At 39.6% G+C, this 19087-nt stretch overlaps 3 protein-coding genes across 3 annotated transcripts; all 3 read right to left on the bottom strand.

Moving 5' to 3' along the window:
* Positions 1-596: 596 nt before the first annotated feature.
* On the bottom strand, positions 597-4296 carry LOC119725309 (uncharacterized acetyltransferase YvcN-like). Its single transcript, XM_038196690.1, has 2 exons — positions 3994-4296; positions 597-2267 (listed from the first exon to the last, which is right to left on the bottom strand). Exon 2 carries the CDS (start codon positions 2258-2260, stop codon positions 1364-1366), a length of 897 nt encoding a protein of 298 aa, XP_038052618.1. The 5' UTR covers positions 2261-2267; positions 3994-4296; the 3' UTR covers positions 597-1363.
* Positions 4297-6937: 2641 nt separating this feature from the next.
* On the bottom strand, positions 6938-10264 carry LOC119725308. Its single transcript, XM_038196689.1, has 2 exons — positions 9909-10264; positions 6938-8779 (listed from the first exon to the last, which is right to left on the bottom strand). The coding sequence occupies exon 2, from the start codon at positions 8758-8760 to the stop codon at positions 7840-7842; it is 921 nt and encodes a 306-aa protein (XP_038052617.1). The 5' UTR covers positions 8761-8779; positions 9909-10264; the 3' UTR covers positions 6938-7839.
* A 2379-nt stretch (positions 10265-12643) lies between these two features.
* On the bottom strand, positions 12644-14681 carry LOC119726008. Its single transcript, XM_038197628.1, has one exon. It carries the CDS (start codon positions 14679-14681, stop codon positions 13767-13769), a length of 915 nt encoding a protein of 304 aa, XP_038053556.1. The 3' UTR covers positions 12644-13766.
* Positions 14682-19087: the final 4406 nt, after the last annotated feature.

The raw sequence follows: 19087 nt of genomic DNA, 5'->3' as shown, positions 1-19087 counted from the left end.
ACTCGTGTGAAAGATACATTTAAGGTAACGCGAGGGCCCCATCACAACCTGTCAAGCCCTGTATAAATGCGAATTATACTCACGTTATGACCCCCATGAGAAGTGATTGACTTAATTTCGCTCGATAGCCCTACACTGTATGCTGATAACCCCTAATCGACCGTCAACCCACTAATTTTAACAATCCAAGCAAGATAAATCAGTCAGTGCAGCCATATGGTCGCGAAGGCAAAGCGTCGGTCGTTGTCAAGGAAAGCTAACCTGATTACGTACTAAGACGCTGCAACAGAGCATTGAAATTCGTGAACCAACCCCCCCCCCCCCCAGATGGCCTTTTGAACGTTGTGTTTCTCAGAAAATATGCTCGGTATGATTGAAATGTTACATTCTAACTGGAGAAGAAATTCTAAACTTCATGTCAGTGATAAAAATCGCCGTCATCGATGCCGAAACGTCAATACTGGTTACTGTCAAAGCTGACGTTCAAGTCTGGAAGAAATCGTTCGAAAACTCCCCCAAATGTATGTATTTATCCCAATTTCTAGGAATTTACCCAAGTTGTTATTTCACGAGTAGTTGAACACTTATACCATCTAAGTATATTCCGAAATTCAGCGAAATCTGTTGTTGCGGACGCTAGTGTTAAACCTGCAACCATCTCCAAGGAATTTCGAAGAGGCCTTTTTTTCCAATTTCAACGAAAAGTAATAAACATATCACAACGACTTTTAGCACATACTTGGATCATTATAGGGGAAATAAATCCTGAAAGTTGCAATAAGATACGGTCTTTCAAACGGGAGAAGTTAATTTACAAATATTTCACTCGCCAACGTCAACATGTCTGTGTACATGTAGTTTCATTCAAAATAAAGTGTTACGTAACCTTTGGAAATCGCCCTTCGCAACCATATGGCTGGGTGGTGTAAAACTAACCGGGACATATTTACGTTGCGAGAGCACCAACCAAGAATTTTTGAGGTGATTAATAGACTCCTTTATCAGAACAGAATAATTATGACCAAAAGTTTTCCCGCGAAGTAATAAAGAATGTAGTATTTATAAATTAGATGGCGCGTGGCAGGAGAAATAATCATGGATAAATAATATAAACTCAGACATTGCATTTCAATCCAATTTTAAACTCTGACTGCACACCTGTTTTAATCGATGTTATGAACTCAGTTTCCAGAACTATTTTTGAAATTTGAGAGTGACCTGCTGTTTAGCCTGCTGTACAGTCTCTACCGGAAACTGCGGAAAGTGAACCTTGTAAGCTTGTAAGTAAATAAACAGATTAACTGTATTCATTTGTATTGATATGTGTTAACGTTGTAACAAGTCCGAAACTTGATTCACCAAGTTATTTTTCAAATTTGAGGTTGACAGTCTGTATGGCCTGTTGTACAGTCTCCACGGGAAACTGTGGAAAGTGGACCCTGTACGCCTCCAGCAACTCTTGAGGGGACGTTATGCGCTTCTTGTTGACCTTACCGCTGGCGTCTTCCTCCAAGTTGGACGTGCCGGTGATGGCAAGTAGCTTCCCGTTGCGGTAGTCTACTGCCTTCAATTGGACCAACATGATTGACAAGGCCTCGGGGCCGATCTCCACAGTATGGACGATCTCCATGTGGGGGAAAAAGAACTCGATATCCCGGAACTCCAATTTGAACTTCATGAACATGTACCAACCGTCGACGACAATTACCGATGGGCCGTCGAAGTCCCGGTACGATTTGTGCATCCATCGGAAGCTGCCATCGGCATCCTTCACGAACTTATGAACCAGAAAGCTTGTCTTGTACAAGGGAGATTCCTTATCAAAGTCCAGTGGGACTAGTTCAAACGTGGGATGCCCGCAGCCAACGTCTACCAGATGCAGGTCGCCCGGTCGACTTAGATTCTTGACCACTATTGCCAGATGATTGTTCGTTTTTCCGAAGCTGGTGCATCCAATGTGGTAAACCTCGAATCCTAGCTTCTCCAAGAGCAACTTCATGAAGGAGTTCATCTCGTAGCACAGACCACCCCTCCGAGTCATCATGTCGAACTTGATCTCTTGGAAGGTCAACCTGCGTCTTTCTGGTTTGGGCGTGGCGATCGACGTCACACTCTGGTAGGGAATCTTGGACAGGAAGGCAGCGATGAGGTCACGCAGGAAGCTGACCCGATCTCTGGCCAAACTTTCCATTGGTGACTGTATCTGCAGGACGCACTCAAGGAACTGGGTCACCTCGGTTGAGCTAAGATTGTACGCCATTTCTGGACTGAAACAGAAAAGCAATGTGCCATGCTTTTTATCCCTGTTTTGAAGTCAGTGATAGATCAATCAAAAATATCCATAAGAGACGCTCGGGTATGATTTGCATGCTTGTTCTGATCTGAACAACAATACACAACATAGTGGTGCGGCAATGCCCCAATATGCCAAGGGATTGTGCAATTTGTGATAAAAACATAAAACCCCGCATGTTGGTTCTTCATGTCATGAAGTAAATTTTAAGACAGGCAACCATTTCATAGTTGACCTCTGGTGACCTTTGAGAGGTCAATGAATTTTACATGCTCTATTCATAACGTTTGTTCTCAAACTTTATTTCCTATGACCCAAGTCTATGCCATAGGTCTTCATACATTGCATTGGAAATTAATGATCAGACGTGAGCGCACTTCAAGTCTGACCTTTGGTGACCTTTGAGGGGTCAATGACATGTTTAAACTTGTTTATAGCTATTAGTAAGAGCTTTTTTTTTAAACTCTTTTTTTCACAATTCATGTCTCTTATGTAAATACCATATTTTTTTATGAGCCAAGTCTAAAACTTATATTAAAACTTAAAATATTCAGATGTGGGGACATCATATCTAAATTGGTGATACACCTGTTGAAATCAATGAACTCAGGATATCTTTAGTTACTGCTATTTGTCATATAGGTATTTCCTGGCCAACTTCCTCAAATGCTTATTCACTTCTTAAAATCGGTCTTTCATTTTCGACTGAACTTGATAATCGCTCTGAACACGCGTTTCATTTTCGCTACCAGAGCACTGGATTCCATTTCAGTTCAATCGATTAAGTAATTGAGCAGCACCTTTCGTTTATGTTCATTCAGATTCGTGTACAAGACTTCTTTATCGCTTTTAGAGGGCGATTCCAAGCCTTCATCATTCTATTTCACTTTAAGTTTAATGCCATCGGCACCAGATACAATTACGGTTTCCTTTTTCATTAACAGTCAATCAAATAAGAAAAGGCATGCTTGCGTAAATTAATGCCCAGGTAACGTAATTGGCCGTCTGTTTCTCAAAACCGAATGCATGGACAATGAAAACGATTGAACTTTCATTGAATTGAAATTGGATTCAACACGTGCTCTCAAATTCAGACGAAAATGACTGACCGATTTCCAGGAGTGAATGAACATTTCAGGAAATTGGCCCGGAAAACCTATATTAATTCGTCAAAACGCCATTTCTTCGTGACCCAAGCCTCAATAGTGCAAAGAACAGTATTGTTATGAATGTTATGAATCTAGACCTCCAAAACAGTTTTGAGGTGACCTCTGACCTCAGTCGTTTGTCCTTGTCCATTCTTTGGTTGAGTGTATGTTCCCAGGTGAAATACATGGGCCTTTGTTACAACTCATAATGTAGTAACTAACTGATAATGTATCAATAATCACCGATTATGTCAAACAAATGGACGGATAATATCACAAACTGATTGAGTAACAAACAATGACGGATACTGTAATGAATGTTTATCACTCAATTTTTGTTACATTATTAGTCAAGACCGGTAATACAGCAACAACTGATTGACAGTGTAGTCGGTCAATTTATGTGACATTAATTACGGGTTGGTGATCTATTACGCGTTGGTTACTGAATAATCAGTTGTAACACGCATGATAATTCCACGTGTACTTACAAATTCGGCCCCAACTATTGTTTTATGCAAAAACAACCATAGCAGTGAAGTCATATCTTACTTGAACGGCCGGATGATACTCTACGATGGTTGAATGCTAGCTTGCTCGAGAGACAAACCTCAGCTTTTCGTTCTAAGACAAATGACACAGCGATCCGTCTGCCGTAGCATGACCCGGTGCATGCATACGGTAAATATACTAGCTATATCACCCATGAACTAAGTGTAAAGTGTACTACGAACATATCGGCCTATAAGAGGTCAATGCCGTGAACAATAGTAGAACGTGTCTGCCGGGCAAACAATTTCGCAATGGTCAAACGTGCAAATACATGTACAGTATCGTGTCGATAGACTCCGGCCTTTGTAGTGCTGACACAGAAATACAGTAGTATACATTGTTAAATCTTGTGCTGTTTCGTTATAGATTTGCAATGTTCAGTAGTTGGTGGAAGTAGACGTAGTAGTGTGTGGTACAGTGTAAATGACCATTTTATGTGTAAATAACGTACAACATAATTTGTGACATAACCCAGGTCCCGCTGAAAATTAAAATATAATTCCCGACCCCGAGACCATCCCTTGTAGTCCTACGTACGGTGGCTCTCAGTATCGGACAACGCAGTCATCGAAAGAAACTTTGAAAAAAAAATACGTAGAGCTTCTTGTTTGTTTTGATTTTAATGTACCTTTATGTATATACGTTGTACATTAGACAGAATGCTGTAAATAACATTAATTGATGAAAAGTGTTCAATTGTAGCTGGCAATTACATCTATCGAACCAGATAACCAAACATCTCATCCAACATCACGTACATTTCCCCACACCAATTAAATGTTTTCTCACCCTACCCCGCCAACCAACAATAAAACCTACCTTCTTTTCCCGAAACTTTGTGATCCCTTATAACGAATTATAATAGACACTTCCCACACGACGAATGAACATGATCTCTGAAATTCATCAACTGCAGATCTTTTTTACTTTGTGCTGACGTTCTACAACTCCGATTTTTGCGATTTCTTTCACAGACTTGATGAAGGTCATAGTCGAAAGCTATCTGTTTGATCATGTGCGTACACAAGTTACTCATAACGCAAACAAAGGCATACAAGGCCCCCCCCCCCAAAAAAAAAAAAAAAAAAAAAAATATTCGGTCTCTGGTCAGACCAAAGTTCCGGAATTGACGCGGCGACGCGGTTTTTTTTTTTTTTTTTTTTTTTTCTTCAAGCTTGGATTGTACAGACAAGGTGGGGTTCTATTTTGCTTTTTTGTGTCCTCGTGTACATTTGTGTCCTTCATAATTTGCTTTGGTGCTCTCGATCATTTGCCGTGGTGCAATTTCCCATTCCTTGGTGCTCTTTGGTAAAACAAATTGAGGAGGTGCGGCAATAGAGGGCGCTGTTGAAGCTACGCGTAACATTTTGGAAAAAAAAAGATTGACGCGCATGATTAAAATCGACGCGCGCGCTGACCAGAGACTGACTTATTATTTTTTTTATGGCCTAATTATGACAATTTGCATTGCCCCAAAAAGTAACCTAGCGATATATATTATCAAAAACCTTCTTGGATTTAACACCTTATAGGTACTAAACACCTCCTGAAATTATTCAGTCTGGGTTGCTGTCGTTTTGAAGAAACCACATTGATCGTTTGGAAATAAAGAGCGCTAAAAACCAAATTGTGTTTCGTATAAAAGTTTAACATTTTGTGTGTGTATACTGTTTTCTCGAAAGTGTAATAAAGATTTGAGCATACCATTTTGGATTTGGAGTGGTGTTATTTATACGAAACGAACCAAACGCATGAACAGCAAATCATTCTATATTGATTCAAGTATCTAGTAAACAGATTATCTGATTTCATTGTCTACTGGTATGTTACTCATGGCACATTTTAACAAGTCAGAAACTTGAGTGAGTGCATCTGCAGGACGCCCTCAAGAAACTGCGTCGCCTCGGATAAGCTAGGTTGCCTGCCATGTCTGGATTGAAACAGAAAAGCAATGTACGATGTTTTTTTTTATCCCTGTTCTTAGTCATTGATATATCGAGCGAAAATAGCCACCTGAGACAATAATACACCACAATTATAAGCATTTATAATCAATTGAAAGTATGTCTTAATTACAAGAATTAAGCTATTCTTTTTAGGTGCTGCTATATTGCTGTTTTTGTGCAAAAAACCCCAAATAACAGTGAGGTTTCTTACTCAATATGCCGGACACTCTCAAATAGTCGAATACTAGCTCGAGAGACAAGAGGGGCTGCAGTGTAGACGCAAACCTCAAATGCACAGCGATCCGTCTTCCATAGAATAACCCCGTGCACACGGCAGGTACTGGTTGTACGGATTTACATGTACATGCGTGTATATCACCCACAGCGTAAGCGTAATGTGAACTTTGCACATCAGTAGCTACATATGAGAAGCAGACAACGCCACGAACTACACGGAGACGTACGTGTCTGCGGGTCAAACGTGCATAGTAATGAACGGTATTTATTCAATCAATCAATCAATCAAAATTTTAACTAATGCTTGAATTTCAATTACTGTTGAATAAAGAAACGAATAGAATGGGCTATAAGCGTTAAAAGTAAAGACAAATGAAAATAATAAGAAAAAAATATATATGCCCATTAATTTCCCGTGTGACATTATTTTGTGAGTGCCTTAAATTGAGTCTAATGTGTTTTTCAGAACTATCAAATGAAAAGAAACAAAATGTACATTTCTGAATAACAAGAAAGCACCCTCCTCCAAAAAAAAAAAAATGGAACATTAATTACCCGGATTCAGGAGGGAATATTGACTCTACACATTTTTATGTTTTATATTGTCCTGGCCACGTGGTAAACACACCCGGGGCCATCTATCACCAGATCGTAGTATGGACCATACTACATCCTTCAGAGGGGGTGTCAGTCTTGTGATCATACTGGAGGGGTTGAAAATTGGCGGGAAAACCCTGTGTGCTTGTGCACATTTACATAGGCTTGTGTACAAATGCACTATATACATTGGGATTATTTCGATCACCCCTGTGACCAAAATGGAATGTCAAATGGGGTTATGTCTGTGGTTTTAACGGCTGTTTGGGGCCTGAGAGATACTCCAGACATGCCAGAGGTTAATCAGGGGTGAATGGGCTGGTTGTGAGGGTCGGGTGGCTCAAATTACATTGTGTAGAAACCACATTCCATACAGTCATTGGATAGTAAACATTAAAGGTGCTCGATCCAGCAAGCCAGCGGCGGCTTCTACTGAAGCTGTCGCAATTTATAAAGAACGATGGAATTGAACAAAATAACGATATAACTGAGTGGTATAACAAAGACGAGTTTGTCTTCTGAACTTTACGGTACGGCCTAGATGAGACGAAATTGAATATACCTTCGGCGAAACTGGGAGCTCATGGTTTGAGTTCCTTGAACAAAATATGAAATCGTGTGATAACAGAGCGAATTTAAACATTGTATGTGCACACATTTGAATTTGCTGGACGTTTGTGAGTATTCGAACTCGTAAATTTGAATGACAAAAATTGAATGACAAAAATTGACAACAGGTTTGAAAATAGCCTGGGACAACCTACTTGTTCAAAACATAATTCACATGATTCATACCTAGAATCTTGAGTTTGAAATGTTCGAAATTTGCGATTTTAGTAGAAAATATAATCTGGGTGTGCATTTCAACGTCAACGCCATCGGTTCAAAGTCAACACCATTGTAACCGTCTACATGTTCACAGTTCAGAACATAGAATGTAATATTTTAAATTGTGATCGCGCGTGGCGGGAGGAATGATCATGGATAAATAATTAAAACTCAGATTTTACTTTTCAATCCAATTTTCAACTCTTATTGCGTACCTGTTTTAATTGATGTTATTAACTCATTTTCCAGAACTATTTTGAAATTTGAGGGTGACCTGCTGTATAGCCTGCTGTACAGTCTCTGCCGGAAACTGCGGAAAGTGGACCTTGTATGCCTCCAGCAACTCTTGAGGAGACGATATGCGCTTCTTGTTCACCTTACCGCTGGCGTCTTCTTTCAAGATGGTGGTATCCTTGACGGCGAAGAGCCTTCCATTTCGGTAGTCGATCGCCCTTAAGCTGACCAAAAAAGGCGCCAGGGCCTTTGGTCCGCTTTCAACTGTATGAATGTTTTCCATGTTGGGGAAAAAGAATTTGATATCCCGGACCTCCAAGTTAATCACCATGAACGTGTACCACTCGTCGACGACATCTGCTGGCGGGCCATCGTAATAATCCCGGTAGGCTCTATGCACCCATCGGAGGGTGCCGTCAGTGTCTTTTAAAAACTTATGATATAGGAAGCTTGTCTTGTACAACGGTGACTCCTTGTCAAAGACCAGTGGGATTGGGTCGAACATGGGATACCCGCTGCCGATGTCTACCAGATGCAGGTCGCCCGGTCGGCTCAAATTCCTCACGACCGTTGATAGATGACTGTTGAGACTTCCAAAGACGCTGCACCCAACGTGGTCAACCTCGAATCCAAGCGTCTCCAAGAGCACCTTCATGAAGTAGTTCAACTCGCAGCAGAGGCCGCCCTTCCGGGTCATCATGTCGACCTTGATCTCTTTGAAGGTCAACGCGCGCCTCTCTGGTTTGGGCGTGGCTATCGACGTCACACTCTGGAAAGGAATCCTTCTATGGCAGCTGGCGATGACGTCACGCAGGAAGCCGGCTCGGTCTTCTGTCAGTCGGTCCATTGGGAACTTGAGCTGCAAAATGCTCTCAAGGAAATCTTCTGCTTCAATCAGGCTGATGGTGTCGTTAGACCTTGACATCTTGGCATTGACTAGCAATCTGTTGACGCAATAATAGTACTTTTGGTTGAGTACCCAGGATAAGGATGGTCTACCTACCAATTTCGTTGGCTTGTTTTTAAAAAAAAATAGAGGCCTGGATAAGATTTCGTTTTCTGAATGAAAGGTCGCAAATGGATCAACAACAACAAGCCCCTAAAATGAAACGTCCCACCAAAGAATTATGCCACAAAAATATTATCCCTGATATTTTGGGATGTATCTTGATGCATTGCATACGTCTATTTATCAAATATCTTGACACATATCAAAGTATAATATTGCAGGTTCTGTACTGTTTGTTCGATGAAAAGTTCACCACATTCACTATTTCTTCTATCCGGTCGTATATAGAACACTTTGGTTTCGATCGTATGGAACACTTTGGTAAACACTGTAGGCAACAGTGTTGGTGTGATTTTATTGTTCCTAATTTGCAATCTATTAATGGGGGCAGTATCATAAGTCCGACGCATCATAGGTTCGACGCCGCATCAGTCCAAAATTTCTGACCTATGAGGCGTCGGACTTATTAGGCAAAAAATCCGCCTCATAGGTCCGACGCCTCATAAGTCCGGCGCTTTGTAAGTCCGTAAATGGACAAATGCTGTTTCGGACTTATGAGGCGTCACTTTCAACTCAATATGGCCGACTCATAACTGAGGCCCATGGCCAGTGGCGTAACTACCGGGGAGGGGGGCGGGGGGGGGGGAGCTCAGATACGTGCCCGAGGGTGACCCCGTTTAAAAAAAATGAATTTAAAAAGGTTCCCTTGGAAATGTTATGCACCCACAGCTTAACGCAGAAGTTTAACCCTAGTCACGCCAATGACTTTAACTTCTTTTTTCTTTATTCACGAGTCTTTGTTTCAGAGCCTGCACCCAATCAATTTCAAACAGGCCGAAGTCCACCAGATATATCGGTCCTTCACGTAGTTCACAACTGTATAGGTAGTAATGAGGGAATGCATGACCATCGACATGGTCACTCACTCAATATCGGGCTTATTTTGTTAAAGGTACATGTCTTTTGTCAACAGTAAAACATGGGAGTGGATCCATACAGGCTCGCCATATGCCTACAACTACATGTATATCCTATAGTAGACGCCACGGTGTGGCTTATCTTACCTTTCTTTCCGCTTGACTTTGCTTTCCCTCTGTATGCAACTATACGCACATTTGGCTACGACGTAAGTCTGCGGTAATGCTATTCGGATGAGTAGCTTTGAAAAAGGTCCTGTTGAATATATACCACTCTATCTGCAAAAGGTCACCAGATTAGCTAGGCTACTGCACAAATAAAACGAACTGCGGTACGTACACGGTGTCACCAGCTGAAATAAACTTGCAATATTAGAAGTGTTTAATAATTACACCGAAATGAAGTTTACTATGTCCCATGCTCTGCCGGTTTGTGCGGGTTGGAGGAAGTTTAATTGCTTACGATCATGAAAAATAATAATTCCCGGTAGTTCGTTACCAGTCGAAAGTGGTCCGCCATCATGTGACCCGGACGTGTATATCCGTTTTCATTAACTCGGGCTATTTTGTTGGCATGTCGGGGAAAATTACTTTGGGTGACCTTGGGCTAAATGAGACTTGCCAGTTGACCTGAAAAAACGGCGAAATTTTAGTTGTTCTTTTTAAAAAATAGGAGCCATATGTTGTATAGCTCGACGAGTTCTTTTTTTAAACTTGGCTTATTAGATCAAAGGCAATAAACACATGCTGTGAATTATGAAACACAAAAACAAATGTAGATTTTAAAAACATTTCAAATTTAGGACGATAATCAAATAATATAAACTCTTTGATAAATCAAAACTGCTGACATACTATGGGTTAAAAAAAACCAAACAGGGAGGTCTGTGTCGCGAATAGTCCAGCCCTTTCATGACAAAGCAGCCCAACTCAAAAAAAAAATATAAACTCTCAAACTTTGAGAAAATTGAGTTTAAACTTTAACCTACTGCCTTTTTTGGTAAATAACTGGATTTTACAATGTCAAATTGTGTGATCATGGCAGATATTATATTTTACTTTCCTGCAAAATTTGACGTCAGAGTTCTTGGTAGTTTTACGAATTTAGTTTCGTTTGCCGCATTATTATCACATATACATGCATGCTTCACTTTGATGGCAAAACAATGTGTTCTTAGATATATGATCATGACAACTACTTCAGCTCTTTTGCCGACTTGAGTACAATTTTATTCCAATTTAGGACTAAAAAAACCCGACCTAAAAGTAAACTTACAGCGCTTTGCCATTATAAAAACAAACAAACAAAAAACAACAAAAACTTTGATGTCCATAGCTTAACATTGGCATGGGAAGTTTTGCCATTAAGAAAAGAGGCAAAGGATATGTGGCAAAGGATGGGTGGTGTTTCAAGAAAATGGTGCATTCACTGATCTCTGCTTTACTGACTGGATAACGCTTGTGTCATGGGGGACGAAGTCACTGGACGCCATTTTGAAGCACCCTTAATTGGCCACGTAAAAGTAAATGCAAAGTCATAAAATGATTAAATATTTGAACATGTATTAACATGAATAAAAACGCGTTTTGTAATTCGAAATCGCTTCATAAACTAGTGTAATTCTGTGCTTTTTTGTATACAGATCTCTGCGTTGTGGGGCTTGTTAGGGAGCTTCATATTGGTCACTTCGGTATTCCAACTGCGCAAGTGCACATCAAGATTTGACGCTTTTTCTTTCGGGATAAACATTTCATCGTATGCGTGCAAAGGCATAGCGGGGTACCAGCAAAATTGAAGAGATCGTCGTGTTCTGTATGGTAACATTAAACAACAAGTTTGGAAAGCGAAGTGTTTCAGGTGTCTTGTTTGTCCAAACTTTTGCTCGAACGAAAGTTTCCATTTTTTTTCAATTGCACGAACAATCACTCAGAATGCAGATTCGGCTACCACGTCCCTCATAGCCTTGTTGTGCCTTTATCTGCCGCGTTCCCCCCCCCCCCCCGAAAAAAATCGTCGAATCTTGTTGGCACCACACTATTTTGTAATACCAAAATGGCTTATTAACTCGTAATATTAGAAGTGTTATTTCAATTATACCGAGTGGAAGGTCACTTTGTCCAAGGCTCTGCTGATTTGTGCGGGTATAGGTGGAGATAGTTCTGATGGTTATGATGATGAAAAGGAATATTCGATAGTTTAATGGCTTAGGCAACATGCCTATCAATTCTGAAGGTGGCCTACCATCATATACCGCCGACGATATGTCTGGTTTATAACTGCACTATTGTGTTGGCCTGGTGGGCGATGCGTATTTTACTTTAAGTTTGTACCCTTTGGTTATGAATACAAACAGAAAAAAAAAGGAGATTCAAAGTTTTGTTTTAATCGTGTAGAGCGTGTGCGACGAGTTGTTTTTATTTTCCTGATTGGGTTTACTTTGATCAAGGCTCATTCTTCGTTAAGTTGCTCAAGTTGGAACTAGGACTTTTCAAAATATCAATTACAATGAATATATGAAATCTGCTCAAAATTGTAAAGTTTAATAGCTCCAGGACATGGAACAAAACAGTACTGATTTTTAACTAAACCATATTTTTTGACATAAATACTTGAAAGTTAACCTTCTAAAACGTGTTTTAACAACCTAACAGATACGTTACCACTATTTTATTTATAGAAAAGTTGTCGTTGAAACAAAAAATGGGGAGGCTTAAGTCAATATGAATTTCGGAGCTACACATTGTAAAAGACAGACTAAAAATAGAGGGATTTGACAGGTACATTGGAAAACATCTTGTTTTATTCTAGATTGTGAAAACAAGGCACATAAATTGTCTGTCTCGATTTGCTATGCACATAATTTCAGTTGCTTATCTATCACTTTGCATGTTGCAATTTCGCATTTATTTGCCATAAACTAATAATTAGTCATTATCATTTCGATGAACAGGTAATTATACAAATATTTCCCATGAGATTGAGATAGTGAGATCCACAATGCCAAGCTGGCAAATCAGATTTATAATTAAAACACCATATACGGGATGACGCAGTATAGCAGCACTTACACAAAACTTTATAGCAGCTGCTGTAATCAATCATATTATAATGATGTTATTGAAAACGCCACGCGCTTCGCACCTAGGTCATCAAACCTAATTTACTATGTTTTTCTTTCAAATTACTAAGTTTTCAGAACTCTGCCAGAAATCTGCCAAACAAAAAATCCATTCTGTCAAATTTTGTGTCACACAATTTTTTCATCTTAAATATAGCCGAAAATTGTCTACAACGGTCACCATGCTTACGAGCTGCAGGAGTCAAGCGTGGGAACTGCCTCCGAAAACAATACGTTGCAAAATGATACAAGTGCAATGTATCGACGATACAAGTGCGATGTATACAAATATATTCAAGTGCAATTTATACAAATGTATACAATGTATTAAGTCACTTCCGGCTGACGGGAGTGTCGTCGAGACAAGGGTTTTATAATTCAGCTCGTGATCATAGGCAAATAAAGTTTAAAGGTTACCTGACTTTCTGTCCCTCAGTATTTACATTCATCTCATGTGTAATGAAATTATGTTTGTCCCATTATTAGTCTACCTATGCATGTTTTGAGTTGTCATTTTGGTTTTGTTTTGTCAAGTCAGCTTAATACAAGCCCAAATAACTACCTATTGTTTTATTTTTCTTCTTTCTCTCTAATCTATCTACATCTACATGTACATGTATAATCATACTAATATTGTTTATTAGTTCACTTTGTTACATTATTTTATGAAAGTTGTAGCATTTAGGCTTATGGAAATACACGTTGATTAAATGCAATAGAGTGGGAAATCCCTAGATCCCAACATTAAAAATTGCAGGTGTCCATTTAATAATAAACCGTTGACAGGATACTCAAATTGAGATAATTAACTGATCAAACCGAGTAAATATCGTCGTTTAGTTACAGAAAATTTCATTGAGTCAGTAACGTGACTCGATTGACAAATTTAGCCTTCAAATGTGAGTGTGACAGTCTTCATGGCCTGCTGTACAGTCTCTGTGGGAAACTGTGGGAAGTGGACCATGTACGCCTCCAGCAGCTCGTGTGGGGACGATAGGCGCTTCTTGTTCACCTTACCGCTAGCGTCTTCCTCCAAGATGGTGGTATCCTTGATGGCGAAGAGCTTCCCGTTGCGGAAGTCTATCGCCCTCAGGCTGACCAAGAAATGCGCCAAGGACTGTGGGTCGCCCTCCACTGTATGGACGCTCTCCATGCTCTCTGCGAAAAATTCGATATCCCGGAACTCCAGGTTGAACACATTGAACGTGTACCACTCTTCCAGGACATTTTCCGGCGGGAAGTCGTCATATTCCCGGTAGACTCTGTGCATCCATCGGACGCTGCCATCGGCCTCTTTCACAAACTTATAAAACAGGAAGCTGTCCTTGTACACAAGTGACTCTTTGTCAAAGTTTAGAGGGATGGGTCTGAACAAGGGATAACCGGTTCCTATGTCTACCAGATGAAGGTCGCCCGGTTGGTTCAGGTTTCTGACCACGTTTGCCATATGACATTGGGGCATTCCTTTAACGGTGCATGCAATGTGGTACACCTCGAATCCAAGCTTCTCTAACAGTACCCTGACGAAGTGGTTCAATTCGTAACAGAAACCGCCCTTCCGGGTCATCATGTTGATCTTGATCTCTGGGAAGGTCAAAGCGCGCCTATCTGGTTTGGGCGTGGCGATCGCAGTCACACTCTGGAAGGGAATTCTCTTATAGAAGCTGGTGATGACGTCACGCAGGAAGCCCTCACGGTCCTCTTTCGGCCAGGCTGAGGAGGTCGTTACTATTAGACGATGACATCTTGGCGTTAATTGGCAATCACTGGGAAAGAATCTACGGAAGCAATAAACATACATGTATTACATTTGGTTTAGTTTGTGGAGGATAATGATCAATCAATTAATATTGTGTTCATCTAGTCTTTATCTCTCTAAACAATTAGGCGTGTAGTAAAAAAAAAAAGCAGGCCTAGATATTCTTTTAATTTTAAACGGATGGCTGTATAAGGGGGATCAACATATTCGCAAAATCCACGTCATAAGACAAATCAACCATTTCCCACGAGCCCTAAATTAAAAAGTCCCACCGAAGAAAAAAAAATGGTCACAGAAACGTTATGCTTGTTAGTGGGTTTTAGTTTGGTGAAATATACACGTTTTTATATCAAATATGTCTCTCGGCATTTTCCACAGTAAATACATTATTGGTCAGTTTGTGCTGAAAAAAAATGATAAACAAAAAATGGTACTTCTAAAGGATACTTTATAATGACTTATATGTAACTCGATTATGAGGTGATTTTTTTTGGTTTAATTTTCCTCCCAAGTAGTTATGCCCGGTTGTCACCCAATAAATTGTATGTCGGATGGTCTGCCGATTGCAAAGCAGGAAAAGTAGCATATGCAGTGGCTGAACTACGGGGGAAGTATCTATCCACTCCCACTCCTTGGAGAAAAAACAAAAAACAAAATCGATGCCTGCCACACCAACTCTCCCCTGAGTGATAATTTCCCATCAGCCAAAAATGGATCCGCCCCGGATATGAGTTGATAGCTTTGCGTCCCTGTGCATTTGCCGCCAAACGTTATAAGCTAACCACTGGGGTTATATTGTTGAAGGTGTGCGTCCATTAAAAACAAAAACAAAATAAAACAAAAAGGGGATACATACAAGCTGCCATCTACCTATCCAAAACGGATGAACACACACGTGTAAACTTACCTTGTAAGTGTAGTGTTGAAAGATCAAGGAAATCGGTGATTGAACTAGTAAATGACAAATCCAATACCAACACTTATCTTGTCTACAGAGCCTTTATTCCTTTTCTCGACCATATGCCGCTAGCGCTATCCAATAACTTGAATATGCCCTTCCGAGTAATATGCATTACCAGGGGTCAACAGATCTTTTTCATATTATTCATAATTCATTTACATGTATAATGATATTCCTTTTTTTTTGAAGGGCAAGACATAATAAAGATTTACATCAACCTGACGCATATTCCATCTAATTAATAGTTTAATTGCGGTACCCGCTGCTGCATGCACATCTGATTTTGTCCAAACGAACGGATCCTGCAAGCTCAGTTGTCGAGTGGTAACACAACTGCACAAGCATGCAGGAGATCATTTGTTAAATTCCCAACGAGTGATTATTTTGCTAATTTTTAATTGGGAGTTAACACAGACGTGTGGTTGCGAGGCCCTAACCGTCGCCATTGTTCATCCGATTGCGTACTAAGACGCAATAACAGAGCAGTGAAATTTATGCACCACAAAACACATTGCCTTTTGAATGTTGTGTTTCTCAGAAAATATGCCCAGTATGGTTGAAAAGTTAAATTATCAAGGAAGAATAATTTCTAAACTTCTTGCATAGCTGCCAACTATTACGAATTTTTCGTAATTATTACGATTTGTTTGTTAAATTACGAAAATACGAATTGCCACTAAAAAATTACGAATTTCCAATTGTCTACCTAACGAAAAAAAAAATACTTGTTAAGTATCGTTTTTGCCCAAAAACTTCTGGCGAAATGTTGCGATAATGGATGGACTGGTGACAAGTCTAATAAGCAATGCGGTCAAGCACCTGATAGACATCAATGCGGTGTGCGCAGTGGAGTACTTGAGGACCAGACTAAAAGTGTTTTTCAATGGTGTGTCATTTGTGTGCACCTCGTGGATGTGTGGTTGTGTGTACTGCAACTACTTTTCAGTGACGATCGTACGAGCACAATTGGTCGCTTTTTGCCGGGATAAGACCCATCAGTGGAGATTTTAATCATGGAATTTAATAAGAGTATAGTTGGAAAAATTGGTAATAGAGTTTGAGTTTATCACAACGTCCAGAAAAGATAAATCAGCATGCGTTTGCAAGGTATGTTGGCAGGATATTTTTTATTGTATACGGTGGACCTAAATCATTGCGTGTTTAAAAACATGATACAAACTCGAAACTCAACATCGGTGGCATGCATCTCAAAAAAATATGCGCACATGTTATTATTGTTGTTATTTATTTGACAAACAAATATAGACAGTAAAACAAAATTAATTTTAAAAATATATTAAATTATATTTATATATATATATATATATATATATATGCAATAAATTCAGATTGGAAAAATTGGTAATAGAGTTACCAATTATAATAAATAAATAAAATAAATAAATTATTGCATAAATTATTGCATGTTTATAGCTCTACAGAGATGTATCGAGCACTGTGAATTGTGATAGAAGACGATTTCATTGGATATATATATATATATATATATATATATATATATTTTAAATTATCCTATAGCCTACAGTACATTATTAATCACAACAAGAAGGGTATGCACATGTATGTGTACATGTAAACCATGTACCTGTACTCGATGTTGGTATAAGCTGGTACACAGTGTTAATATACGAGCAGTTAAAAATGACTGCGCGGGTTGATTACTAATTGGGATTTTGAAAAGTTGGCTTCTTCAATCTTGTCATTGAAAATATCGCTGTCAGCGATGCCAAAACGTCCATTCCGGTTGCTGGTAAAGCTGACCCTAAAGAATTTCTAAGAATCCCCTATCTAAGTAGGGCCTATGTTCCGAATTTCAGCTGAATATGGTGCTTCAAACGCTTGCGTTACGCCTTGAACTATCTCCAAGGTAAATTTCGACTAGGATTGTTTGCCAACCAACTTAACTCACGTGCATGGTTTTCTGGTTGGCTGATTTTAGGGAAACAATGACGAACGCTTATTAGCATATTCAGTAGCGTCACTCCGCGTGACTTCGCGTGACCAATGGAAGCCGGCAAAAATGGTGATATTTATTAATTAATAACTCTTGAAGGAGGCATTTCTGCACATTTTTACTGCACAGCATAATGGATTAATATTTATGAGGCTTGAACAGATTGATAGATAATGTGAACACCATTGTTACAACTTTTTAAAATGTACGTGTAGCCAGACCTATTTCAAACCTATCGCCAGGTCAGCATCCTGATAATTAAGAGGAAAGTCAAAACAAGTCAAAAATTATAATTTTACAATGATTTTTTTTTTCAACAATTTTACCTCATGTTTCTAGGGACCCCTTTATGTAGCATATCCAGTCTCGCGAGAGTCGTTAACAACTTCTGATATGGAGATTGGCGCGCGCGTGCATATTTTTTTTTGCATTAATTAATGTCAGTACAGTGTTGGACAAGTATTGTACACGATTTTACCGTTGCGATCCCTAGTAACCGAATCTGTACAGGTTAATCAAAATAACCCTAATTCAAACTCTCCGGGATCAAATAAAGTGGGCCTATTTGTGTTTGGATGACGAAAATGCAAAAGTATTTAATATAGAAAACAAATTAACAATTCACAAGTATTAATAGTTCGGTGCGATGTTTATTGGATGCCCAGTTGCCATAAACACAAGCTAAGAGGTAGCCATCTTCGTTTCATTGAAGGATACAATAAATCTAATATCAAATTGCCTCCTGTTTTAGCTTTGCGATTATGTTTCATATTTGTACCTTCTCCGCCATTTGAGAAGTTGTCGGGTATTAAAACGTTTGATCGTGCTGTCTAAGTGAGTGATCTTAACTGTCTATTACCTTTTGGAATGGGAATGCTACTGTAGACCTCAACAGAAAAGTAGCTCGTGTAGTTGACGCAGTGTCACAGAGTATTGGTGTTCCAATTACTTTAGTTGAGGAGATCTACAAAATGGCACACCGACGCGAACTCAAGCAATTACTGCAGCTGAATCTCATCATGCTAATGGACTCTTCCAGATGAAAAGGCGCAAATATCGACCACTCGAGGGACAGAGTAAGCGATCATTTGTTAAGGTCTGGTAGGAGCTTCTACATGCCACTTGGTGGTTGGTTGGTCTGTCTGTCTGTGTGTCTGCCCAGAAAATGGACCAAAAGTATGGTGTTCAATATGTGCCAGCGGCGTCGCATTTTTCGGCAACGTATTTTTAAGCTCTGGCAGGGATCATTTTGGTATATTCCATGCAAGACTTTCATGCAAAACTTCATTCAACACGGCAAAAGCTTATTGTGCACTCGCACTCGTTTTTATCTCAAGAACTATATGTTTCAAGTGATGTTTTTGTAATGTTCTTTTTTATAACTTATATTTGAGATTGTACATGTTTAATGAGTTAAATAATGCGCCTATCAATTGATTTCTGTAGCAGTCAATTGCTGCTGGTTATTCCAGCTCTTCATTTTCAGCTGTAATCTCCGCTCGATTCCCCCTC

Source organism: Patiria miniata, unplaced genomic scaffold (genome assembly GCF_015706575.1).
Source record: "Patiria miniata isolate m_02_andy unplaced genomic scaffold, ASM1570657v1 HiC_scaffold_19, whole genome shotgun sequence".
Classification (NCBI taxonomy): Eukaryota; Metazoa; Echinodermata; class Asteroidea; order Valvatida; family Asterinidae; genus Patiria; species Patiria miniata.
The sequence above is the reverse complement of the archived record's forward strand: the minus strand, read 5'-3'. Positions and strand labels throughout refer to the sequence as shown.

Coding starts and splice junctions, on each gene's coding strand:
- LOC119725309 (XM_038196690.1), bottom strand. CDS start 2,260: ATGGCGTACAATCTTAGCTCAACCGAGGTGACCCAGTTCCTTGAGTGC.
- LOC119725308 (XM_038196689.1), bottom strand. CDS start 8,760: ATGTCAAGGTCTAACGACACCATCAGCCTGATTGAAGCAGAAGATTTC.
- LOC119726008 (XM_038197628.1), bottom strand. CDS start 14,681: ATGTATGTTTATTGCTTCCGTAGATTCTTTCCCAGTGATTGCCAATTA.